This window comes from Pseudorca crassidens, chromosome 17 (genome assembly GCF_039906515.1).
Source record: "Pseudorca crassidens isolate mPseCra1 chromosome 17, mPseCra1.hap1, whole genome shotgun sequence".
Classification (NCBI taxonomy): Eukaryota; Metazoa; Chordata; class Mammalia; order Artiodactyla; family Delphinidae; genus Pseudorca; species Pseudorca crassidens.
In genome coordinates, this window is record NC_090312.1 from 3,798,386 (window position 1) to 3,824,879 (window position 26,494).

Here is a 26,494-nt window from a genome sequence, read left to right on the forward strand (position 1 = left end):
ACTGAAATGAAGAGGAGGTCAGGCGGACTTGGAGCACTATCCGTGTTGGAAATTCACAGTGAGAATGTATTAACGAAAAAAATCTGTGTGATTAGAAATTACCAGAAGAATACATTAAAACATGTTCAGTGACCTATTTATTTTATAACTGGAAGTTTGTATACCTCTTAATCTCCCTCACCTATTTCACTCATCCCCCCTGCAACCACCTGTTTGTTCTCTATGTCTGTGAGTCTCTCTGTTTTGTTATGTTTTTTCGCTTGTTAAGTGAAATCATACAGTATTTGTCTGACTTCTTTCACTTAGCATAATACCTTCTAGGTCCATCCATGTTGTTGAAAATGGCAAGATTTTGTTCATTCTTATGGTTGAGTAATACTCCAGTGTATGTATGTATGTATGTGTGTGCGTGTGCGTGCGTGTATGTATGTATGTGTGTGTGTATATATATATATACACACGCACACGCACACACACTACATCTTATCCATTCATCTATTAGTGGACACTTAGTTTGCTTTCATATCTTGGCTATTGTAAATAATGCGGCCATTAACATAGGGGTGCACGTATCTTTTATATTGTGTATCTAATTAGTGTTTTTGTTTACTTCAGAAAGATATCCAGAAGTGGAATTGTTAGATTGTATGGTAGTTTTTAACTTTTTGAGGAACCTCCATACTGTTTTCCATAGTGGCTGCACCAATTTACATTCCCCCCAGCAGGGCACAAGGGTTCCCTTTTTTTCCACATCCTTGCCAACACTTTTTATTTGTTGTCAGCCATTCTGATAGGCGTGAGGTTATATCTCATTGTTTTGTTTTGCATTTCCCTTATGATTAGTGATGTTCAGCATCTTTTCATGTGTCTGGCCGTCTGTATATCTTCTTTGGAAAAATGTCTACTCAGGTGCTCTGCCTATTTTTAATCGGGTTGTTTGGCTTTTTGATGTTGAGTTGTATGAGTTCTTTGTATATTTTGGATGTTAACCCTTTATCAGATATATTGTTTGCAAATACCTTCTCCTATTCAGTAGGTGGCCTTTTCATTTTGTTGATAGTTTCCTTTGCTGTGAAAAGTTCTTTCGTTGGAAGTAGTCCCATTTGTTTATTTTTGCTTTTGTTTCCCTTGCTTAAGAAGACAGATCCAAAAAAATACTACTAAGATGATGTCAAAGAGCATACTGCTGATGTTTTCTTCTGGGAGTTTTATGGTTTCAGGTCTTAAATATAAGTTTTTAATCCATTTTGAGTGTATTCTTGTAAAAAAAGTAGTCCAGTTTGATGATTTTACATGTAGCTGTCCAGTTTTCCTAACATTGTTTTTTGAAGAGGCTGTCTTTTCCCCACTGTATATTCTTGCCTCCCTTGTCATAGATTAATTGATTGTGTAAGTTGGGTTTATTTCTGGGCTCTATTCTGTTCCATTGATCTGTGTGTCTGTTTCTGTGCCAGTGCCATACTGTTTTGATTACTGTAGCTTTGTAGTATAGTTAGAAATCAGGGCGCATGATACCTCCAGCTTTGTTCTTAAGATTGTTTCGACTGTTTGGGGCCTGTTGCATTTTCGTATAAATTTTAGAGTTATTTATTCTAGTTCTCTGAAAAATGCCATTGGTGTTTTGATAGGGACTGCACTGAATCTGTAGAGTGCCTTGGGTAGTATGGTCATTTTAGCAATATTAATTCTTCCAATCCATGAATGTGTCTTTCCACCTGTTTGTGTCATCTTCAGTTTCTTTCATCAGTGTCTTATAGTTTTCTGAGTACAGGTCTTTTACCTCCTTGGTAAGATTTATTCCTAGGTATTTTACTCTTTTTGATGGGATTGTTTCCTTAATTTCTCTTTGTGATAGTTCGTTTTTAGTGTATAGAAATGCAATAGATTTCTGTATATTAATTTTGTATCCTGCCCCTTTACCTAATTCATGTATTAGTTCTAATAGGTTTTTGGTGGCGTCATTAAGATTTTCTATATATAGTGTCATGTCATCTGCAAACAGTGACAGTTTTACTTCTTCCTTTCCAATTTGCATTCCTTTTGTTTCTTTTTCTCATCTGATTGCTGTGGCTGGGACTTCCAAAACTATGTTGTATCAAAGTGGCAGGAGTGGACATCCTTGTCTTCTTGTTTCTCTTCTCAGAGGAAATGCTTTCAGCTGTTCACCATTGAGTGTGATGCTGGCCGTTTGTCATATTATGGCCTTTGTCATGGTGAGGTATGTTTCCTCTATACCCACTTTGTTGAGAGTTTTTAATCATAAATAGATGTTGAATTTTATCAAACGCTTTTTCTGCATTTATTGAGGTAATGATGATTTTTATTCTTCAGTTCATTAATGTGGTATATCACATTGATTGATTTGCAGATATCGAAACATGCTTGCATCTCTGATACAAATCCCACTTTATGCTGTATGATCTTTCTAATGTATTACTGAATTTGATTTGCTTACATTTTGTTGAGGATTTTTGCATCTATGTTTATCAGATATCGGCCTGTAATTTTCTGTTTTTTGCGATGTCCTTGTCTGGTTTTGGTATCATGGTGATGCCGGCCTCATCCGATGAGTTTGGAAAGCACTCTTTCCTCTTCAGTTTTCTGGAACAGTTTGAAAAGAATAGGTTTAACTTTTCTTCAGATGTTTGGTAGAATTCATCTGTGAAGTCATCTGGTCTTGGACTTTTGTCTGTTGGGGTTTTTTAAATTACAAGAATGCATTTTTTTAAAAGAGAAAACTTCTCAGAATTTTGGTAACAAGGCAGACAAGCTGCCAGGGAGTGTTTCAGACTCTCTGGATTAGCAGACATGTCCCGCTAACCACGAGGCAGTTTCACATCTGGCCACTGACACTGCAGTGTGTGGCTTGTGCCTCTGTGTCCTTGTGTGTAAAATGGAGGTGGTGTTGACCTCCTAGGTTACTGTGAGGACTGAATGAGTTGTTCCGTGTGCAGCCTGGCAGAGAGTAGGTGCCAACACGTTTGCCATTGTCATCTTCACTCTACGTTTTAATATGTGGATCATTCTGTAAGGTACTGAGCACATAATGAGTCTCTAGAATGTGTACAGATGGTATCTGGGGGCTGTTGCCTTTTGAGTGAGGTCAGGATCATAGCTTGAGAATTAGGTTCAGGAAAGGTGTGTGTCCAGGGAGCCAAACTGATGTAGTACAGGAACTTTGCTTTCCAGTGGTCAAACTTGATATGAAGAAAGAACTAAACACAGACACTTGAGGAATGACATGTGCCCAGGTGGTTCTGCTCAGATATCTCTCAACAGTCGCTGGGGAGAATCTGGTCCAAAAAAGTCCTTGAGCCTAGAAAGGGGTGGGGGGTGGGGGGCGTGAGGAGAGTTACTGTTTAATGGGAACGGAGCTTCTCTTGGGGAATAAGAAGTAGTTCTGGGCATGGATGGTGGTAATGATTTTACAGCAATGTGGATGTACTTGATGCCCCTGAACTGTACATGTAAAAATGACTGATGACAAATTTTATGTTATCTGTATTTTACCACAGTTAAAACAGAGAGAGAACGACAGGAAGGCACTGGCCAGCCTCTGGGAGTCCGCCTGGGCTGATAGAGGGAAGGGACCTTCACATTTTAGAATTAGTTGCTATCAGGTCATAAAAATTAAGCAATGATCCCTACTAATGTTTTGCAAAAGATGATACAAGGTGATCAAGCGGGCCATCGAGGCACAGGGACATGGTGTGGGTAATGAGGATGCTTTCTCTTAGTCCATGTGGTGGTCAGGGTTGTGTACCATTAGTCACCCGAGCAGGATTGCTTTGTAGTCCCTCAGGGTAACTCCAGAGGTCATGACTGAACAGCCTCCTTCTTTGAACAAATATTTACTGAGCGCCTGGTGTGCCAAACTGCCAGGTGCTGGATGGTCCTGGGTAAGACGTGACTCCCACCTATAGTTTGGTGTGTACGTGGAGTCACCATGCCAACAGTTGAATTCAGCTGAGAACAGTAAGTGTTAGCGTGGATAAACGTTTTGTGTCGTGTGGGCTCCATTTATTGCTTTGAATACTAGATACCTAGTTGCCTCAGCACAAGGTATTGAGAAGTATTCTTTGTCCTCTCTCTTCTCCTTCTGTCATCAATGGAACGTCTGTATGTCCGTGGGTCTTTTTCTGGGCCCTCGATGCTTTCCTGAGTTCTGCTTGTCTGTTCCTCTAGCACCACACTGTCTCTGTCATGGTAGCTTTTACGTCCACCAGGTACCTTTTCAAGAGTGTGCTTACCAGCCTTTATCCTTCGTTATTTCCAAATACATTTTAGAATTAGTTTATTAAATCCCATCAGATAAAAATTAACCCCTCTGGGTTTTCATTGGGCTTGAAGGAATGGATTTGTTTGCAGAATTGAATATTCCTGTCCATGAATATGGTATATCAGTTGGTTGGTTTGTTTCTTATGGTGTTTCCAACTCCCAAATAAAAGAGTTGTGTATGCCACTTGGAACTAGTTGTCCCCTATCCCTTATTACCTACACACTGAACTGTGGGGAAGTCCGTTTCTCATTGCAATGTACTTTACTGGTCCCTTTAGGAAGGACCACGTTGCTTTGGCTGATCTGCTCCAGTCTTGGGAGAGAGGAGCAGTGGAGGGTGGGGCTTCCTCTTATTTTGTTCTGCATCTGTGTTTATAAGTGAGATTGTCCCGCGATCACCTTGTTGCGTTTTGAGATAAAAGTTTTTCTAGCCTCATAAAATGAGTTGGGGCGAGTGCCCTCCTAATTCTGTTCATGATAAATTTGAGTTCAGTTGGCGGATTTGTTCTTTGAATGAGGGCGGGACTCCCCAGTGGAGCCATCTGGAACTTGAGTTGACTGTGAAGTCTTGACCAAGAAGATGGGTTCCTTGAAGCTTGGGGGGGAGTGGTCTGGAGACAGCGTGGAGGAAGGGGCCACCTTGTGTTGGGTGGCCCAGAGTAGTGTGTGCAGCAGCAGGTGAGACTGCACCCTGGCTACTGGTCAGGGGCGGCGGGGATGGAGGTCAGAGCTGCACCTAGGGCTGTCCTTGTCCTGCTAGGGCTGTGACCTCCCAGTTGGTGCCTTCTTGGTGAAGCCAGCAAAGCAGAGACTCCGTCTGCCCCAGGGGCTCCCCAAGCGGTGGGTGTTGGGGCAGGATTAGCTGGGTTCCCGGAGACCCACCTCCTGCAACTAGCACAGTTGAAAGTCAGCTGGGCAAAGCCAGTTTGAATAAGCAAACCCTTCTTAGGCCTGCTTTTCTCATTCAAGGAAAAGAATGGAATGAATTTCTGGTTCTTGCGTCCTGAAAGATGACCAAGGCTGTGTCCCAGAGAAATACCCTTACGGCAACGAGGCTGAGCTCAGATGTGCGTCCCCCTCCTCTGCCCACCTCCCCTTTCCCTGCTGTCAGAATCCATCTCCCTCTTTACCACATCCCATGAGCTGCTGTTTCCTGATAATGACTGAGATTTTGAGCCTCTAACAGTCTGTTTGCTACCAGTCCTTTGCATGTTTCCCTTATGAGGACCTTTGGGGACCAGGCAGGCACCACAGCTTTTCCTGTGTGTACTTTATCAGAGTCGGGTGAGTTCATGGGACACGCTGACAGGGATGTTCCGGGTGGGGCTCCCTTGAAGCACAGAAGTACGGAGAGGGTGGCCGGTGGGCCTGGCACTCCCCTGGGCCTTGGGGCCCGCAGGAGAGCTGAGCTGTCCCTGGTCATCGTGGTGCGTTTCTCTGCTGAGCCGTGGACAGATAGGCAAAACGGGGCGAGGTAGGGCCACTGGTCTGCTCGGTCCTCGGAGCCCCACAGAGAACAGCTGCTTCGTGCTCGCCGGGTTCCTGCCACTCCCGTTCACGCCCGAGGAGCAGACAGCCCCAGAATCTTCGTCGCTTACAGTAGCAAACCTCCACTGCACGTTCAGGGTCTTCGTGCTGGAGCCCAGACTGAAAGGGCAGCGGTACCCAGGGCGAGCTGTACAGCGAACCGCAGGAGCCTGAGGCCCCGGCCGAGCCAGCCCGCGGTGTCGCGGGGTGGGGGGCACTCTGTGTGCAGGTCGCACGTGGCAGCCTGTCCAGCAGCTTCCGGAGCAGGAGCCCCGTCCGCTAGTCTTCCGTGGATGCAGCGTGCGCAGTGCTGGGCGGGGAGGGGCTTCTCCCATGCTTGAGTCACTAAATGAGTGAGCGTAAACCCACGGAAGGTTCTAGTTTGATTTCTTATACAAGGAAGTTGAAAGTCACGTTTTTAAAAGGAGCCACGGGGCTTATAAAATTGCTTAAAAACCAGTGTCAGAAGAATGTCGTCCTTGTGTGCCATTTCCCTGATTTTATTGATGTTTTGCTCGAATTCTGTCTTGTTTCAGGGAAATAGTGGAACATATGGTTCAGCACTTTAAAACACAGATCTTTGGGGATCGGAAACCAGTGTTTGATGGAAGGAAGAATCTCTACACAGCGATGCCCCTTCCAATTGGGAGGGATAAGGTGAGCTCACAGAGGTGGGTTGGATCGAGCAGTGTGCGAGAAGTAAAGTCCGTTGTCCTCTTGTCACACACTGAACCACTTCACCCAGGAGGAAGGAGCCGCTAATTAGTCGTGTGCTTCATCGTGAGATCCACAGAAACTGCCTTCCGTGTGCCGTGGTTTTCAGTGGCAGAGGGTTAAGTTGTCTAAGTGCAGAGAAAGACGTTGAGAACTTCTTGAAACCACTAAACTTTTAAATGTAAAGCACACACGTGCACGCACATGCCCCAAACCAGCACCAGACAGGAGCCTGGATGACAAGGCGGGGCTCTAAAGACCTACGGAGAAGTATGTTTGCACAGGTGAGTGTGTGTGGGACAAAGGCGGTAAAACACACAGCCTTCGTTCAGCCGTAGCCAGTGATTCATCTGAACTGATGCTCATAATTAGTCAGCCTGGGAGTAGCGGTTGGTTTAAGCCTTTCCTTGTTGTCTTTGTCCTTACCGTGGTTTTATTTAAAAAGCAGTGAAATTTCTGCCCAGAAGCTCTTACTTCTTGGCCTACCTTTCAACCAATGGGCTGCTCTGGGATGATGGGCCTTGTTTATAAGAGAGGAGGACCAAGGACGGCTTGGAAATCATTTTTACCCGTACTTTAAAAAAAACCCCAGACTCGTAATTTAACAGTTATCCCAACGAGACTGTAGAATCTGATTCCCTTCAAGAATGACCCACGCAATCAGCTTCTTAGCCCCAGGGTCCCCGAGAGGGAAGACAGCTCAGAGCTTAGAGGGTCTCCTGCAAGTTCTCCACAGACGTGTGTTTGCTCTTGCATTTTAATGACGATCCGTCTGAATGGCCACAGCAGCGGGGCTGGCTGGGAAGTGTGATGAAGTGTGACGCTCAGATAGGAGGAGTCGTTAGGGCCAAGGGCAGGCCAGTGGTGATAAGGGCTCTGTCCCCGCAGGGCCTTGCTGTGATTCTAGGAGATAACAGTGGTGCTCGGCCCAGCCCTGCCTGGCTGGTGGGGGGGGTGGGGTGGGGATTGACAGGGTTTGAATTTGGAGGAGCCCCAGGACCCAGTGCCTGTCAGCTGAGCAGTCACCCCTTGCTAATTAACATGCTCTCCATTTGAAATGTATGAGTTATAGAGTTTTGTGTTTAATTTGCACATTTGTTTTTGTTTAAAGTTCTATAAGAAAGAAAAGCATAAGGAGTTTATTCACAGTTTTGTCTGTACATATTTATAATTAGATACTAGGAGGGGCTAAGGAGTATTTTTCTTTCAGAAGGGGTGGGGAGGATGTATGGTGTTCAAATTTGAGACACATCGTTGTGGACGTTAACACGGGTTCTGGGGTAATAATAAGTCTGATCCGAGGCCTGGCTTCGCCCTTAACTCGTGGTGGGACCTTGGGTAAGCTGCTCACCTGCCACCCCTATAAAATGGGGAGATGGTATAGACACTACCTCCCAGGGGCCTTGTGACAATTGAATGGGTGAACACACCCCAAGAAAAGCTTCTCCACCTTCAGTGTGCCTCCTGCAGCCCTGGGGCCTCTGCTAAGTGCTGGTTCTGGTTCAGGGTCTGGGGTGTCTGCATCTCTAAGCCGCTCTCCTGGTGATGCCCGTAGAACACCTGGGACACAGTCCACACTTAGCAGATGCTAATAGGTGCTGTTGCTGGTCCAAGGGTTCGCATCTATCGTCTTGACCCATGTCCGTGTGGACGCCCTGATGCCCACAGCAGCCCTTCGTACGTATTGCCAAGACTCAGTGGGCATCAGTGTCTCTTAAATTGAGTCCCACCCATCCTCATCCTTTTCTCAGGTGAGCTCAGAGGACCTAGCCAAGGCCACAGCGTTTGGTTAGCGTGGGTCTCCAGATTCCAGACCCCTCCTTCCAGTTGTCTTTAAGGTTCTGTCAAATATTCGTGAGATGCAGAAATTAATCTCTTCCGTTTGAGAGCTAATGTAAGATGTTAACCTTTTCTATTTCCGTATGTTCACATCTTGGAGCAAAGTGTCATCCTTTTTTTTTTTTTCATTTTACGTTTGCTCTCTTTTCTATACAGTACTTTTCTTTGTGTCATGGGCACTTTTGTAGTAAGAGAAGACATCCTTTAATGTCCCGGAAACCCTGTGTCTGCTAGCGGCTGCCCGGGGGCCGCAGGTGGCTCTGCACAGGTCTGTGCACAGACTGTGGCCCCGGGCCCTTACTCAGGGAAGGCAGCTGTTTGCGATCTACTCCTGCTCTCTCCAACTAGCGACCCCCCCGCCACACGCACACGTGCGCGCACACGCGCGCGCCCCTTGATCCCAGCCCTGTCGTGTCTGGAAGACCCGGTGCACCAGGCCAGCCCTTCCCTCCCCACGCGGAGACCGAGGAGTCTGTGAGGGCCGTTCACGGTCTGGGGTTTCACTTCTGGACCCTCTGCAGCAGGAGCATGACATGAGTTGCAAAGGGGAATGTGTGTCATTTGTTGGCCTTGTTGCTGGGTCCAGCCCTCCCCCAGCGGGTCTGCAGCTTCCTGGACCTACAGCCTCTATGCGTTTATTCAGGGAAGGTGTGAGCGTCTCCTGAGAAGGAAGCGCCCCGTGAGGCCAGGCACGAACTCGGATGGGTAGCAGACCCTGCGTGGAAGGCGTTCCAGCCTTCAGAGTCCACGGCGCCCCTTCTCCCCCTGCACCACGCCCCGGACCGCGAGCCGGGCTGCCTGTGCCCCGCTGGCCACTGCTGACCTGGGGTGACGGGCTGGAGAGTCTGAGCAGGGTGGTGAGGCCTCTGCACTTGGAGGGTCGCAGGTCTGAGGAGGGGCAGGAGGGGAGGGCAGAGGCGGTGGGGGCCAGGGAGCCGTCCTTGGGGCCTCCTTGGCGAGCCCACAGGTGGAGGGTCTGCCCGGCCTCGTTTGCCCCTCAGGCAGTCCTGCTGCCTTCGGACTGAGGGTCCCTCCAGTGAACCTGTGGCAGTTTTTTTTTTTAATAAATTTTATTTATTTATTTGTTTGTTTGTTTATGGCTGCGTTGGGTCTTCGTTGCTGCGCACGGGCTTTCTCTAGCCACGGCAAGCGGGGCTAACTCTTCGTCCTGGTGCGCAGGCTTCTCATTGCGGTGGCTTCTCTTATTGCGGAGCTCGGGCTGTAGGCACGTGGGTTTCAGTAGTTGTGGCTGGCGGGCTCTAGAGCACAGGCTCAGTAGTTGTGACGCACGGGCTTAGCTGCTCCGCGGCATGTGGGATCTTCCCGGACCAGGGCTCGAACCCGTGTCCCCTGCCTTGGCAGGCGGGTTCCTAGCCGCTGCGCCTCCAGGGGGGCCCGGGCCTGCGGCATCTGTCAGCGAGCTTTGGCCTGTTGGCGGGTCGAGGTGCTCGGCAAGCACGGCTCCTCAGCCGCGCAGCCCCTCCCTGGACCTGTCGTTCTCCTGCCGCCGTCACTGAATTCCCGGCCGTCTCCCAACGCTTTGTCCCGGGTCATCTGAGGACGGGCTGCTCGTTGACGGGATCTGTTGCTGTGCCGGTCACAGAAGACCTGCGCTCCCAGCGCCCTGTGCACATGGAGCCTGGCAACCCCGAGGCCCTGCCAGCACTGTCACTCCTTCCTGAGGGATGGATGGCAGCCACATCTGGACAAGCAAAGCCCGCTGGGCGCCGTGGCTGCCGCTCCCTGGCCGCGCACGCCTCTCCTTGCTCTTGTCGGTGCTGCTTCCGAGCTGCACGGCGGCACCAAGCGGGACTCTTCCTGTCCCAGTTCTCATCTGTCGCCCTGGTGGCGTTCAGACAGAAGGGACTGAGTGTGTGGCTGTGGTCTGCCTGGAGACATTGACTCTCACATCTGCCTCACCGTTTTCCAGGCCTGGGGTGGCGTCCCTGCTAACGTTGTCCATATTCAAAAGCTGGCAGTGGTCGCCTTCCTGTGTCGCAGCTTCTGGGCTGCCGGCATCCTCGGTTGGCACAGGCATCTGTGTGGCGCGTGGGCTGCCCTCCTGTCCCGTATTACGGACGGCACCCAAGGGAGCCACAGAGGTTACAGAGCTGGGAGCCCGCACACTGCCCTTGGGTGCTGCGTGGTTGGGACCAGAGCTACAGGGTGCTCAGAGGTTGGAGTGTCTTGGTGTGTGGAGCGCGTCCAGTGGCCGGCAGCCCAGACGGACATGAGGACTGCTCTTGGGCTCGTGTCACAGCTGAAGCCCGGTGCCACCCTGCCCCTGGAGTGACATTTCTGTTGAAATCGCCATCATCCCTAAGATATTAGATGCCTGTACCAGTTGGCCTCTTGAGACGTGACTGACAGAGCATGTTGTAGAGCCTGGAGCTTATTCTGTTCCCTTTTTATGGGGGCCAAGAGGAGGCTGGTCTAGAATCTGTTTAAAAATAGAGGACTTTGGGCTTCCCTGGTGGCGCAGTGGTTGAGAGTCCGCCTGCCGATGCAGGGGACATGGGTTCGTGCCCCGGTCCGGGAAGATCCCACATGCCGCGGAGCGGCTGGGCCCGTGAGCCATGGCCGCTGAGCCTGTGCGTCCGGGGCCTGTGCTCCACAACGGGAGAGGCCACAACAGTGAGAGAGGCCCACGTACAGCAAAAAAAAAATAAAAAAAAATAAAAATAGAGGACTTCGTGGTGGTGCAGTGGTTAAGAATCCACCTGCCAATGCAGGGGACACGGGTTCGAACCCTGGTCCAGGAAGATCCCACATGCCACGGAGCAACTAAGCCTGCGCACCACAACTACTTAGCCTGTGCTCTAGAGCCCGCGAGCCACGACTACTGAGCCCACGTGCCACAACTACTGAAGCCCGCGCGCCTAGAGCCCGTGCTCCACAACAAGAGAAGCCACCACAATGAGAGGCCCGCGCACCGCAACGAAGAGTAGCCCCTGCTCGCCACAACTAGAGAAAGCCCGCACACAGCAACGAAGACCCAACGCAGCCAAAAATAAATAAATTACAGAAATAAATAAAGAAAGAAAGAAAGGGTGTTTTAAAATAAATAAAATAAAAATAGGAGTACCTTTTGCTAAAGGAAAATATGCCCCTCTGAATCCCACTCAGTTGGATTATAGAGGCATTTTTAAAGAATGACATTGACAAGCGTCTAATTAGCTCCGGTTCACAGAATTCTTCTTTAGATGCGCCAGGTGCTGCTGGGTGGAGACGTGTGCGGTAGGCGTGAAGTGCCCACTGTACACGTTGGTGTGTGAGAAGGAAACTAGCGTGCGGTCTCCACCCACCTGTTAGCCGTGTCCTTGGTGCACCATGTCTGAATAGGCGGAAGTGCTTACCCCCTCTGCTGACGCACGAGCAGGTCTCTGCTGGTCCACGCTCAAGCCCTCCCCCGCACCCTCCCCCATGGCCACCATCCTGATGACCTGGGTTAAATGGACCCTTTCTTGACTGGTTTTATCAGCTGTGTGTGCATCTTTAACATGTTTTGCCCTGAGGCGAGTCATACTGCAGTGTGCCCCTGTGGCTTGCCGCTTTTATTCAGTATTAGATGCTTGAAATCCATCCATTGTGAAGAACGTGTTCCTTTTTCCCTGCTCTGTTCTCCCTTCGATGGACCTCGGGCCGTTTCCATTTTGGGGCCGTCAGGCTTGGTGTGTGGGCCTGTGCTGGAGCACACCTAGGACACAGGTGTGCAGGGGGCTTTGGTGCAGTCTGGTTGCTGCTCTGGTGATGTCTGGATGGGCTGTGGCAAGTGCAGGAGGGAGGGAGCCCCTGCGAGTGCAGAGTGAGCAGAGGAGCTGAGCACAGGCTGTCAGGTGAGAGGGGGAAGGAGGGCGTGAATGAATGAGCGAGGCTGGTGCCAGGACCTCTCGCCCCCGCCCCACCCCGGGTCATCACGTGGTGAGTGGAAGGGCCTTTGACATCAGCCCAGCTGGCTCCCAGTCCCACGTCTGCCCTTTCATGGTTGTGTGGCCTTGGGCTGGACTGTCAGTCTGAGGGTCTGTGTTTTTTGTATAACGCATGGTGAACAAGTCTCCCTTGCTGGGATTTTTGGGTGTTTAAGGATAAAGTATATAGTCTGTGCCCTACCAATAGATGTTCCATAAACACAGGGAAGTATTACCAGCAAATATCAGAATTGCTTCAGTCATCAGCTGTGTGTGTGATGCTCAGGGTGCATTAGTCAGTCGCCAAATAATAAGTTACCGTTTCAGTGGTGGAGTGAAGGCACTGGGTAAAGGTGTGTCTGGGCATCGCATGGAGCAGGGTGGGTGGGCGTGGTGAGGGGCGAAGGACGTACTGGGAGGTGGGGAGAGAAGTGGATTTGCTGTTCATCGAGGGTTGGCTCCAGAGGGCGCACCTTGGACCATTGTCCTGAACACCCGCCACTGGCTGCACGCGGCTGTGTGCACTCAAATCTACTAGAAGTTAATGAAGCTAGAAGTTTAGTTCTGCAACTCCCACCAGCCACGTTTCAAGTGCTCAGTGGTCACAAGTGGCCCGTGGCTTCTGTCCTGGTCAGCTCAAGAAAAGACTGTTTCCATTACCACAGAAAGTTCTGTTGGAAAGGGCTGTTATAAACACTGAGTGCTACTGTGTAAATATTCTGAGGTCTTGCTGAGAATTTTAATTTCTTCCCAGGGAGTTCTGATTGGTCTTGTGGTAGCTGAAGGTACTTTCTCCGCCATCTTGTACCTGGCGATGCTGGTACCGCAGCACTTTCCTGTTGCACAGATGGGCATAGACAGCCCTTGGAACAGCATCAGGGCTTGTTTGCCTGGGGAAGAGCCTGGCTTGTCCCCACTGCCCACACGCTTCATTCAGTGCCTGTGATCTGCCCACGTTTTATTGTAACGTCGAGGGAATTGGGAGACGCACGCCCGTCTAGGCTGTTGTAGCGTCGAGGGAATTGGGGGACGCACGCCCGTCTAGGCTGTTGTAGCGTTTTGTTCCGTTTTACCTCATGTCTGTTCTGAGAAGGCTTTTCTTCATGATTTATTCACTGCAAAACTAGCTTATGGACTCTTAAGGGACCCAGAAAACAGGAACCCCCAGAGCCACTGCGGTTTTCTCAGTCCCACTGGAGAAAGAGTAACTCCCCAGGACCCCCAGTGAGCTGCCCACGCCCCCTTCCTCTGTCCCAGGAGCAGCCTAGGCTTGTGCCTGCGCCCTGCTTTCCTCTTCCTGGGGTGCCCTCCTCAGAGAGGCCGACCCAGACCCCAGCTGAGCAGCTGCCGTGCGGCTTCAGGACGCCTTCTCCCGGCTGCCACCGTGTGCAGGATCGGGCTAGGGAAGCACTAGACACCCGTGGCGGGAAGGACTCCCGTTGCGCTTCAGTCACTGGCTGCTGGAGGAGGGGCTGAGCGTGCCCTCTGCTGGGCTTGGTTGAAGGACAGGCTGAATTCCCCTAACCTCGGGGCTCTGGAAGCTGACCCACCACCCTTGACCTCCCTGTAGCTTCTTCAGAGGGAAGCGTGAGTAACTGTGTGCTCTGGATCCCCTCCCAGGTGGAGCTGGAGGTCACGTTGCCAGGAGAAGGGAAGGACCGCATCTTCAAGGTGTCCATCAAGTGGGTGTCCTGCGTCAGCTTACAGGCATTACACGATGCACTTTCGGGGCGGCTGCCCAGCGTCCCCTTCGAGACGATCCAAGCCCTCGACGTGGTTATGAGGCATCTGCCGTCCATGAGGTGAGGACCGTCCATGAGGTGGGAACCGAGAAGCCTGAATCCTCTGTCTGAGCAGGTGCCGGTTCTCGGGGACAGGGTGGGGACGGCCGTAGGGGTTTATACGATGACAGCAGTAGCAACGCCAGCTCGGGAAAAACTGTCATGTAAAAAGAAATGGCCGGAGCTCGCAGCCAAGCACACAGAGGTCCTGCCTGTCTCTCGGTGCAGCGGTCGCTCCACCCGGCGTGCGGGCTCGGTCCTGCTTCTCCGTCGCCCTCGCGCTCAGGAGCCCTGTTCCAGCCTCTGTGCTTGCCTGGCCTCCGCCTCGAGGGGGGGCCTCTCGGGACCGCGGGAGCGCCCACGCCCACACACCTCGGCTTTATTCTGTGGGATTCCTTTCACTGATCACCACACTTGAACTTGTTGAGGCAGAGGGTAGGAGGACACTTTGGTGGCTCGTGATTGACCAGATGAAGGCGCAGGGCCACACCAGCTCCCCATGTGACAGCTGTGTGCGAGCCACACCCACCGCTCGGGTTTCCAGTGTGGGACGCCTCTTCCTTCCCTGGGTGGCGTGCACAGTAGGGCCTCAGGAACTCTGAACGATTAAGTGAGAGGAGGAGAACCTGAAACTGGAACGAACCTCCGTACTGAACTCTCCCAATACCGACCAGAACTCTAAGGTTTGAGGGGAGGGTGTTTTAAGTGTAAGAGGAATCTCCTTGAAGGGCCGTGTTAGATTTAAAGGGGACCCTGGTGTTCTCGAAACACAGGGCAGGCTGTCACTCCTGGCAGGGTCCCCGGGCCCCTGCATGTAGTCTGTCACTGCTTGGAACTGTTGATGTGAGGAAGGCGGGTGGGTGCAAAAGACCCCAGCTCTCAAGGGTTGTTGCCAAAATGTTGGATCCATTTCTTAAAAGAGTGGCAGGAATTACTATGATTTTTTTTTTCTGAATTCCTTTGCATTAATCACCATGTTACTTTTATAATCAGGAGGAAAGTCTTTCATTTGGGGGAAATAGAGAAAGGCTGGGGGAAGCAGAGTGTGTGTGTCCTGGTTGGCGGCTCGGCCTGTAGGCGACAGGGTCTTCCCTCGGGCACCCTCGGTGATGCTGCGGCCGCTGCCCTGGAGAGTGCGGTGGCCTACGTCTCTGAGCACCTTCAGTCACTCCCCCTGGGAGGGCATGGGTGTTCCCTCACGTGGACCTCACTGTCCCCCGAGACGAGGTCCGAGCTCTGCAGCTCCCGCTCCCCCCCCCCCCCCCCATAGAGGAGCCGGGTGGAAAGGGAACGGGGCCTGGGTGCTTGGTCTCCGCGAGGTCCTCGGCCCTCCGTGCCAGACGCCCCGAGGCCCGGGCGGGACCGGTCTGGCTGGCTGACTGTGGTCGCCTGCACCTGCACCCCTGCCCGCCCCATCCTAGAAGGAGGTGAAGTGCTGTGGGCAGACCCGAGGGCTGCGGGCGAGGCATCGCGGTGGGAGGATCGCGTGGGGAACACGAGGTGTAACCAGACCCCTGTGTCCTCGGCTCGCGGGAGGAAGTTCTCCTGCGTGTGCCCCGCGTGTTGGCCGTGGACACAGGCGGACGGCTTGCGCGTCTGCGGGGTGTGTGCCCGCCGGCCTACCTAGACAAGGCTCCCGTTCCAGGTACACCCCCGTGGGCCGCTCCTTCTTCACGGCGTCCGAGGGCTGCTCCAACCCGCTGGGCGGGGGACGAGAGGTGTGGTTTGGCTTCCATCAGTCCGTCCGGCCTTCTCTTTGGAAGATGATGCTGAATATCGACGGTAAGCAGAGCCCCGGCCACCATCGGGGGGTGAGGGGGGCTGCGAGGCCCCTCCACACGCGCCCGGCGCGCCGCACTGCTCGTGCACGGAGGTAGTGGCACTCACGCTTGACCGTCAGAGCCTCCGCGGGGCCCCCTCCACAGACACAGCCTGTGGCTCAGGAGGCCGAGAGGGGGTTCCCGGTTGCCCCTCTGTGTTGGACCCCACGTGGGAACAGTAAACTTCAGGGAGCCCGAGACCAGAAGGGGGTCAGAAAGTGCCAGAAAACCCAGGCCTGCGGTTATCACCGGCTGATGGGTTTTGTTTTTACACCGCGGCATTTTCCTCAGAGGGTGACTTCAGCCTCTGCCAACCCCTCCACTGCCCCTCGGAGTCCACAAGCAGGGGCAGCAGGGGGAGCCGGCCGGCTGCGGGGGTGGCCTGGCCAGGCAGGCCCGGTCACGTCTCGGCTTTTGTCTCTTCTCTTCCCGCCTGTAGTCTCGGCAACAGCATTTTATAAGGCACAGCCAGTAATCGAGTTTGTGTGTGAAGTTTTGGATTTTAAAAGTATTGAAGAACAACAAAAACCTCTGACAGATTCCCAAAGGGTCAAGTTTACCAAAGAAATCAAAGGTAACTAGCTGCCCGCCGCGGTGGATGAGGGACGCGACCTGCATGGCCCTGAGTTTCCCAAGTTCTTGTTCATTCGTGTTTCCGAGGGGAAGGGGCAGGGGGCGGCGGAGGAGCCAGCCCTCAGAGACACATCAGCGCAGGACAAGGACGCCCGCTTCCCAGAGCAGGAACGATTTCTAAATGATGACTTTCTGCGTGGGGTGGCCCGGCAGTGTCCGAGTGCAGATATGAGGGCCAGGCAGCTGCAGCACAAGTGTAATCAGTTTTCTCGGGACGTTCCGGAACGTTGATTCCTTGTCATTTAACCGAGCCTGGGTTCCACTCAAGAAAACTCAGCCCAGGGTTCAGTGACCTGGCTGTGTCCTTCTGCCCGTCGTCGGAGAGCTGGCAGGCCCTGTAGGCTCGGCCCCTCTGCACCTGTCCTTCCTGGGGGTGTTCAAAGGCCGGCAGCAGTGCTCATTGCTAAAAATAACCCCGAAGGAAGCACAGAAGGCCGTGTCGGCTGACGCCCCGCCCTCAGCCGAGCCCACGTCGCCCCTCGTCTTTGAGGACACACCCTGCCTCTGGCCCGGGCATCCCTGGGGCAGGGGGCGTCCCTGGGGGTGAGATGGCCCAGCGCGAGGGTCACCCAGAAGGCCCTCGCCGTGGGTCTGTGGGTGAGGTTCCCCTGAAAGCTGATGGGCTGACAGTGGGGTGTGCGCTGCAGGCCCGGGCGAGTCTTGATGCTGAAACCCAGCTGCTGTGTGTTCTCAGGTCTAAAGGTGGAGATAACGCACTGCGGGCAGATGAAGAGGAAGTACCGCGTCTGCAACGTGACCCGGCGGCCCGCCAGCCACCAAACGTAAACGGCCTCCCTGTCAAACGCTTACCAGCTCTGACCTTCACTGTCACTCAGATGTCCAAACTCTGCAGCAATCACTTCTGCAGAGGATTTTCATTCCAGTTATAAAATTCCGAAAGCACACTTCACCTTGTGAAATAAAATAATGAAATTCCCCCTGTATGGGGCGGGGGGAGGGGCTCACCGTCAGTTTTCCTTCTTGAATATGACGGGCGACGGAAGGTCTTTCTGGTTCATTTTCCAGTCCTCCGTACTGAGTGGGGTCCAGGGAGGGAGTGGGGATCGGTTGGCGCTGCCTGGATCCACAAGCGTGGCCCAGCCCAGGCCAATGCTGCGGCCTCTGTCTTGAGCTCCCGTCACTTCACAGACAGCCTGGGGTCCAGGTCCGTGTAGTAAGCGTCCTGGTGCACGGATGCAGTGCTGTCTGAGGTTGTGTGGCCCCCTCACCCCACCTTGAGGCCTCCTGGGTCCAGTGAGGACTCGTTAGTTTCTCTCGCGGTCGCTCCGTGGGAAGTGCCTGGTGTGTCTCTGGGTACTGGTTATACCAAGACGCCCAGGGTCCTGTGCAGCAGTGGGGGGGCAAGATGAGCCTGTGTCTTTGTCCCCATGACCTCCTCCCACCGGGCAGAGCGAAGGAGTCGGCAGAGGTCCCCTACCCCTGTGCCCAGCGCCCTCGGCCCCATCCTGCATGGGGGCTGCTCCCCCCATGAGTGCAGGATGCCACTGTGCTCTCCCGCCCCTGCAAGTGGGCCTCTCCTGCCTCAGCCCACCACCCACGTGTCTGCGGAGGCCTGAGCAGCCCCAGCTTGTCCCTTTCACTGTCCTGTTCTGGAAGGCCTCAGGTTTTCTGGGGCGGACACTTGGAGCACTCAGCCGGTAACCGACTTTCAGAGTCAGTGCGAGGTCAGCTGGAACGTGCACAGGCTGTTCTTTCTGGATTTGTCTTCGTTTGCCCTGAGTCCTTTCCGTGTACTCCAGGTGTATGTGTCGTTTATGATTATTGCATATTGTAATATGTATTGCATATTGCATATTGTGCGGGTGCTTTTCACTTCCCGACTCCAGAGATAAAACGAAAGTTTAGGGACTTGGGAATGTTCAGATAAGCCAGAGGGCATGATTTGGTTTTGACCCCCAGGGAGGTGCTTTGAATCACCCTCCACCTTCTTCAGCCCTAAGAAGGCAGACCCACAAAAGCATCCCTGTGTGAGCGGGCACGTGGGTCTTGGTCACCCATCCCCTGGGGGCCTGGGAAGCTCCGGGGCTGAGCCGCCTCTTTCTTCCCCAGGTTCCCGCTGCAGCAGGAGAGCGGGCAGACGGTGGAGTGCACGGTGGCCCAGTACTTTAAGGATAGGCACAAGCTGGTTCTGCGCTACCCTCACCTCCCATGTTTACAAGTCGGACAGGAGCAGAAACACACCTACCTTCCCCTAGAGGCAAGTCCCCCTCCCTCCATCTCTGTGGGCTGGGAGGAGAACTTCCGGGGCAGGGGTCCCGCTGGCACCCCGGGCCCAAACCTTGTTATTCCTGCCACTGGGGGACCTGGGACAGGTTAACAGATGTGGTCCAGCCTCAGTTTCTGCACTAATAAGATGGGTTTGGTAACTTACAGAATTCGTGTGAAGGTCGAGACCATACGTGTGTGCCCAGCAGGCCCCTGGCACCCAGTAAAACGTGCTCAGGAATCACTTCTGGTTTGAAAAATCCTTGCCTGGGAAAAGATCAAATGCTGAAACTAGGACACAAGTTTTTAAGTCTTTTCTGGTAGTGTTTTAAATTCTCGGTATTTGTCCAGTTACTGGAACACCTGGCCCTCGGTTTGGTTTTGCCTGTGCTGGGTGCAGGAGGCAGACTTCCTTCCCATCCCCCACAGCTCTGTACTACAGCCCCGTGTCTGAGGACGGGGGTCCGCACAACCCAGGGTGAGGACACAGCCCAACCCCAGCCCGCTGCTGGGTGGTGCTGCTTTCAGCGGCGCGGTTCCCGGCTCGCGCTTCTGTTGTGCTGGGTCTCCTCGGGTGGTTTCTGCCTTGGGCCGGAGGCCCTCCGCCCGTGTGCGGTTCCTAGTGGGTCTCAGGAACAGCCTCCACACTGGCGTCTGTGTGGCGCCTCACAGCTCACCCGTGAGGAACAGGTGTGTCACGGGCAGAGCTGGGCGCCAGCTCTCGCGCTTGGCCTCAGACCCGTGCCCGCTTCCCAGCCCGCTGCTGACACCCGGTTCTTGGCGTTTCTTCATAGGTCTGTAACATAGTGGCGGGACAGAGATGTATAAAAAAGCTGACCGACAATCAGACCTCAACCATGATCAGAGCAACTGCCAGGTCAGCCCCCGATCGGCAGGAAGAGATTAGCAAATTGGTGAGCGTCACATCCTCGGGTGGGGACACCCTGGGGACGCCAGCTCAGGGTGCCCAGGGCAAGGCCCCCCGCTGCTTCGGACAGACTGGGCTTCTGGAAGGAAGCAAAGTCCACCCCTGACTCTGTGCCTTTCCTTCTTCCCTTTTCAAGATGCGAAGTGCCAGCTTTAACACAGACCCGTATGTCCGTGAGTTTGGAATCATGGTCAGAGACGAGATGACCGACGTGACCGGGCGGGTCCTCCAGCCGCCCTCCATCCTCTACGGGGGCCGGGTAGGTGGACGGCTGGGCGGGCTGTCTGTGGGTGTTGGGAGTGTGTGTCTGAACGTCGATGTTGGAGCGGCAGCACCTGACCCACACGCACACATCCTCAGGTGTAGACCATGGTCAAGGTAAAGGATTCTTCCTGACCCAGTGTGAACCTGTAGCGGCCATGGGCCTTCGTAAAGGACTGGTTTCCTTAACCCTTTTGAAGTTTTCTGAATCACCCCTTTTCTTTTCAAAAGGTAAACTTTATTATCTCATCAAAATTTTAAAAGCATCATTCTTTGTATGATGGGTACTCTGCCAGTGACGAGTTGCTCTCCAGAAGTTCGTGCCGCTTTTCTGCTTTCTAACTGTTGTTTTGGAGGTATGTGGGAGCAAGTACATCAGTTTAGTCACGGGTACAGTTCTGTCTGTTGGTTCTTGCCCATTTGACCTCTGGTTCTGGTCAGTACGGTCCTGACCCTTGAGCCCCTTAGAACTCACGAGAAGTTCTTCTCTCCTTTCCTCCTGGCACCTCCCCCGTAGCTGCAGCGCAGGTGGTGGGGCTCAGCTTCCAGGGTCACAGCTTTGGGAATCCCCTGGCCGTCCAGTGGTTAGGGCTTGGCGCTTTTACTGCCGGGGCCTGGGTTCAATCCCTGGTCAGGGAACTAAGGTCCTACAAGCCGCGGGGCACAGCCAAGAAAAAGAGCGAGCGAGCGAGCGCGCGCGCACGATAGAGAGTGAGAGAGAGAGAGAGAGAGAGAGAGAGAACGAGAACAAAGGTCATGGCTTTTGTGGGTCAGTGAGCACCTGTGGGAGGCTGTGTTCTACATGACTTGACACCTTTTTACCTGATGGGGTGGGACTCCAGTCCTCAGCGCCTCTGGCAAGCTTTAGTTTTGTTTTTTTGTTTTGTTTTTTCGGCTGCGTTGGCTCTTCGTTGCTGCGCGCGGGCTTTCTCTAGTTGCGGCGAGTGGAGGGTACTCTTCATTGCGGTGCACAGGCTTCTCATTGCGGTGACTTCTCTTGTTGCAGAGCACGGGCTCTAGGCACATGGGCTTCAGTAGTTGCAGCATGCGGGCTCAGTAGTTGCGGCATGCAGGCCCTAGAGCATGCAGGCTTCAGTAGTTGTGGCTCGCGGGCTCTAGAGCGCAGGCTCAGTAGTCGTGGCGCACGGGCTTAGTTGCTCTGCGGCATGTGGGATCTTCCCGGACCGGGGCTCGAACCCGTGTCCCCTGCATTGGCAGGAGGATTCTTAACCACTGCACCACCAGGGAAGTCCCTTCAGTTTTTTTTTCTTTTTTTTTGCGGTACGCGGGCCTCTCACTGTTGTGGCCTCTCCCGTTGCGGAGCACAGGCTCCGGACGCGCAGGCTCAGCGGCCATGGCTCACGGGCCCAGCCGCTCCGCGGCATGTGGGATCTTCCCGGACCGGGGCACGAACCCGTGTCCCCTGCATCAGCAGGCGGACTCTCAACCACTGCGCCACCAGGGAAGCCCCCCTTCAGTTTTGTTTGCAGGACTTTTTCCTTTCTTATTTTAAAATATAAGTTCTATTTTTTTAAGCGTTTCAAAGTTCAAAAGATACAAAGAATTATAGGGAGAAAAATCTCTTTCTCCCCAGATCCTGGTTACTTTCCCAGGAGGCAATTCTCCTTGTAAAATCGCTCCAGGGATTATTCACATATTTTTTTCACCCCTTCTTGTGCAGATAGCTGCATATTAAGTACACGTTTGTGCCTTGCCTTTTTTTATTTAATATTTTCTCTTCGATCCCATGGAGATCTTGGAATGTGTGTGACCTCTGGCTTGTCGTTTTTGACCGTTGCATGGTATTCCTTTGTGGGGGGAGCCCCACCCTAGCCAGTGGGCATGGGGGCTGCTCCCCGTTCTCTGCAGGGTGCCTTCTAAGCAAGGCCTCCTGGCTCCTTCTCAGCCCACTTGTGCACCTGGGAGCTCAGACGCTGCAGACACAGCACCTTCTTAACCCTCCCTGTGGCCCTAGGAGGGAGAGGTGGATTCCCTTTCACAGGTCAGTGAGGAGATGCCCGAGGTAGTGAGGCTTACATAGTGAAACCAAGATTGCATATCCAGCGTCTTTCCACCTTTTAGTAAAGACAGGAGTCATCTGGAAAACAAAGCAGCTCTTGTAATCTAACCTTGCAAGAATGTTAGAATTGTAAGGATCCAAACTTTAAATGCTTCTAAATGAATGAATTTTTCCAGATGTTTTAAACATTGTAATGGGAGCGAACACTTCTCATCACCTGCCCTACCCATTGTCCTGTTAGACAAAACATTAAATGTCCCCCAGGGACATCCGGCAACGTCTGGACTGGAATCTGATGGGCAGCAGCTGCTGGCACCCTCCAGCGCACAGGACTGCCACACAGCAGCCAGCCAGCCACATGCCCACTGCAGGGCTGAGGCTGAGAAACGCTCCGATAGTAAGAGTGCACTGCAGTGTAAACTGTGCGTGCGTGCGTGTGTGTGTGTGTGTGTGTGTGTGTGTGTTTACTTACTGAGTCTGGAACACTACACTTGGTGGTGGCTCTGTCTTATAGAAGGAGGCTCGCAGGAGCTGGGTAGTGGTTTAGAAAATATAGGAAACAAAAACATTCATTTGTGTAATATTTGATTTTTACAATATGCTTATATTATTTTAGTAGGAAAAAAGTGTTTTTCATTAAAAAACACTTTTGCAGAGTAAATGACAGCAACTCAGACACAGCCCTGTCCTTCAGGGCCTGCTGCCCGCTGGCCTGGGATGGCAGCTCTGCCCCCTCCACCAGGCCCTGGCTAAAAAAGGAGGCCAGTGCCAAAGCCTTCTCTCTGACTCAGGCCCAGCCTGTGGGACTCGCGCTTTCTCTGTAGGGCACACAAGGGTCCAGCCAGCACAGCTCCAGTCACAGCGTCCCTTCTTGACTGTCCCTTGTGCTCCAGAATCACTTGAAGGCAGTTCAGAGATTCCTTCAGTGAGTGTTGAGACCTGGTCGTTTCTGGTTGAGAGATGACACAATTAAGTGGATGCGTCATCTGCTGTTGTTTTCCTTCCGAAATGGGAATGGCTTACACAACTGCAGGCAGCGGCGCGTGGAGCCGGGGAAGCGGTGGGCTCGGTCCTAGCTGGCCTGTCTGCTCCGGGCACAGGACTGGGAAGAAACACCTTGCTTCCCTTCCCTTCCCTTCCCTTCCTTCCCTGGCTGCCCCGCTGATAACGGATGCGGTAGAATGAACGGAAGCCTGTTTATAAGACAAGAAGCCTTCCCGTAACGTCGTGAAGCACTTCTTTTCCTCCAGGCGACCCGTGACATTGGATGGAGCTCTGGGCCCTCCCTGCTCAGCCTTCCGGGCACCCCCCTGCTCCCCACAATCTACTTCTTCACCCCTCCATCCTCCCTCCACCTCTCACCCCTCCATCCATCCTCTGTCCGTCCATCCATCCATCCATCCTGCACACACCTGTGGGACCCCTGCGGTGCCAGGCGGCTCAGAGATGGGGAGTCTACGCAAAGGTTCCCTTCTCAGCCTCAGGAGCTGCCATCTGGTCAGGGGACCAACAGCAGTAGGGACAGTAACAAAATCCAAGGTCAGAGGAATATGTTTTCCGTTTTCTTCTTACTCTAAACTTCTCGCCGTTTGCAGAATAAAGCGATTGCCACCCCTGTCCAGGGCGTCTGGGACATGAGGAACAAGCAGTTCCACACGGGCATTGAGATCAAGGTGTGGGCCATTGCGTGCTTCGCCCCCCAGCGGCAATGCACGGAGGTGCACCTCAAGTAAGGCCCCCAGGGGCGGGGGGAGGGGGCCACGGGGAAGGCCCGCTGCGTCAGGCTGGGCAGGTCGTGGGCTCCGTTTGGAGGGCAGGGGTTGGCAGCCTTTCCCCGTGGAAGGGCACTGCCTGGGGTGGCCGGGCCGGGAAGTGGGGGACCCCGGTGCTGCTTTGCTTCTCAGACTCGCTGTTGGAGCGAGTGTGAAGAGGTGGGGCAGGTTCTGTAAGAAACAAAACAGCAAGTGAAGAGTAAGTGTGCAAAGTGGAGGCAAGGGAGGAGATTGTCTCAGCCCAGCCGGGCCCAGTGTCAGACCCTTTGAAAGCGGCCCCATAAACATGCTCACGCTTCTGTGCCAAACAGACCCAGCAGGGAGAGGAGGGCTTTTGTCTCCTGCCTCCCTGGGGTGGGAGCAGGGGGCGCCCAGCAGGGAGAGGAGGGCTTTTGTCTCCTGCCTCCCTGGGGTGGGAGCAGGGGCGCCCAGCAGGGAGGGGAGGGCTTTTGTCTCCTGCCTCCCTGGGGTGGGAGCAGGGGCGCCCAGCAGGGAGGGGAGGGCTTTTGTCTCCTGCCTCCCTGGGGTGGGAGCAGGGGCGCCCAGCAGGGAGAGGAGGGCTTTTGTCTCCTGCCTCCCTGGGGTGGGAGCAGGGGCGCCCAGCAGGGAGGGGAGGGCTTTTGTCTCCTGCCTCCCTGGGGTGGGAGCAGGGGCGCCCAGCAGGGAGAGGAGGGCTTTTGTCTCCTGCCTCCCTGGGGTGGGAGCAGGGGCGCCCAGCAGGGAGAGGAGGGCTTTTGTCTCCTGCCTCCCTGGGGTGGGAGCAGGGGCGCCCAGCAGGGAGAGGAGGGCTTTTGTCTCCTGCCTCCCTGGGGTGGGAGCAGGGGCGCCCAGCAGGGAGAGGAGGGCTTTTGTCTCCTGCCTCCCTGGGGTGGGAGCAGGGGCGCCCAGCAGGGAGAGGAGGGCTTTTGTCTCCTGCCTCCCTGGGGTGGGAGCAGGGGGCCTGCAAAGCGGGGTAAGGTAGCAGTGGGCGTTGCAGCAGAGAGTGGCTCCAGAGAGCTGTGGCTCTCAGGACTCTGGGGAGGGGCGGGGCCTCTCCTCCACGCCACCAGCGGAGAAGCTGGGAGCGCGGGATGTCGGGGGACAGAGTGGGTTAGAGTCCGACCTCGGGGTGCCTCCCCTCTCCGTGTCCTGTCCATGGCCCCCATTTCACTTTTCCTGGAGCCAGATGGCCCCAGGGTACGTGCACGTGTGGGCGTAGGTGTGTGCTGGAGGTCAAGCGCTAACTGGCTGCAGCGGGTCGGAGTGTCCTGACTTTATGGTAAAAGGCGGTGGTGTTTCTATTCCTGAGCTTAAAATAGGAGCCGTGGCTCTGTCTCCCCAGCCCCGCCTGTGATTTCACAGGGCCTGTCGGCCGCAGCTGTCGGTGCTACTCTAACTGGGGGCTGTTTGGTTTTCTCCCGTGATTATGTCATCCGAGTCCAAGTTGCACACACAGGAATAACTGGGGGGAAATCCAAGGGGACAGTCAGCTCACAGTTTTCCTCACCCTGACAACGCTCGGCATCCGCAGGAAAGTGGGCGGCAGCTGCTCACACACGGCTTTCAAAGGACAGCACTTGTCGCTGCCCTGGGAGTGTCACAGCCGGTGAGGGGGCAGCGTGGCCCCGACTTGAAGTCTCCTGTGTCATCGTGACTTTACAGTAACCTGCACGGTTAGCACGAACGGCCGCCTTTGTTTGTTACCATGTTGAAACGGCCTTGTCCAGGGCTTCAGCTCGGATTTGGATCCGACGAAGACGGTTTGGGGTCTGGAGCTGTTAGGACTGTGCCCTTTCCCCAGGGCTTCCGGTTGGTCAGAATCATCGGCGCTCTCGGTGCTTCACGTAACGAACCTCCTCCTCCTTCAGGTCCTTCACGGAGCAGCTCAGAAAGATCTCGAGAGACGCAGGAATGCCGATCCAGGGCCAGCCGTGCTTCTGTAAATACGCCCAGGGCGCAGATAGCGTGGAGCCCATGTTCAGGCACCTGAAGAACACGTACGCCGGCCTGCAGCTGGTGGTGGTCATCCTGCCCGGAAAAACCCCCGTCTACGGTAGGCCTCGGCGCGCGCACGGCCTCTGGCCGCTGCCGGTGGCGCTGTGGGTGTGCGGTGCCGCCTCAGCCCTCCGTGTCTCTACCGCACCGAGGAGCTGCCTGTCTCTGGCTCACTCGAGAGCTAGGAAAGACTGGGTGGCTTCTGATTGCGGCCGCGCACGTGCCCAGGGCCGCCCTTGGTAGTCTTGTCCGGGGCCGCGGTTCCTGGAGGCCGGCGTCCTGCGGTGGCACAGGACTCGACACGTGTGCGGTTACCTACTGCGCCACCCGACGCAGACGTCAGCTGGATGGAGGAGCAGCCAGGCGGCACACACGCAGTCACCCACTCGGGGCGCCGTCCTCAGCTCCGGCCTGGGACTCACTTCTCCACTTGTGAGCTGTGCCCGCCTCAGAATCCTCTGGAAGCTGATCAGAGTCCTTTCTGCCAGAAGGGCGGTTGCACTTTCACATGGCTGAAAGTTACCAGGCCCCTGTGATGGAGTCCCAGGCCCTGGGTTGGGAAGCTCTGGGGCGCTGGTGGTGTAGACAGGTGGCGGCGGCATGGGGAGGTGGGTGCCGGGTGCGTCTGCCGGAAGCCCTCTGGGGACCAGAGGCCCCAGCACGGGAGGTGTGTGGGTGCCCCAGGGCAAAGGGAACAGGTGTGTCGGTGTCGCTGACTGGATCCCCCGTCCGGGCAGCGACGGAGCACTTGCTCCGTGTCCAGGGAAAGGAGGAAAGAGAAAGCCCTCGGAATTCCCATGCTACGCACGCAT

At 54.1% G+C, this 26,494-nt stretch overlaps 1 protein-coding gene across 6 annotated transcripts in view; it reads left to right on the plus strand.

The window, feature by feature from the left end:
- The window catches only part of AGO2 (argonaute RISC catalytic component 2), a 108,455-nt gene that overhangs the window by 56,100 nt on the left and 25,861 nt on the right, over window positions 1-26,494 (plus strand). For all 6 annotated transcript variants that reach the window (XM_067712808.1, XM_067712810.1, XM_067712811.1 and 3 more), the window contains exons 3-12: window positions 6,343-6,463; window positions 13,888-14,069; window positions 15,694-15,830; window positions 16,308-16,442; window positions 17,196-17,283; window positions 18,572-18,719; window positions 19,522-19,641; window positions 19,792-19,914; window positions 23,532-23,665; window positions 25,556-25,740. In XM_067712808.1, coding sequence (XP_067568909.1) covers window positions 6,343-6,463; window positions 13,888-14,069; window positions 15,694-15,830; window positions 16,308-16,442; window positions 17,196-17,283; window positions 18,572-18,719; window positions 19,522-19,641; window positions 19,792-19,914; window positions 23,532-23,665; window positions 25,556-25,740 — 1,373 coding nt within the window. The remainder of the gene's footprint in view (window positions 1-6,342; window positions 6,464-13,887; window positions 14,070-15,693; window positions 15,831-16,307; window positions 16,443-17,195; window positions 17,284-18,571; window positions 18,720-19,521; window positions 19,642-19,791; window positions 19,915-23,531; window positions 23,666-25,555; window positions 25,741-26,494) is intronic.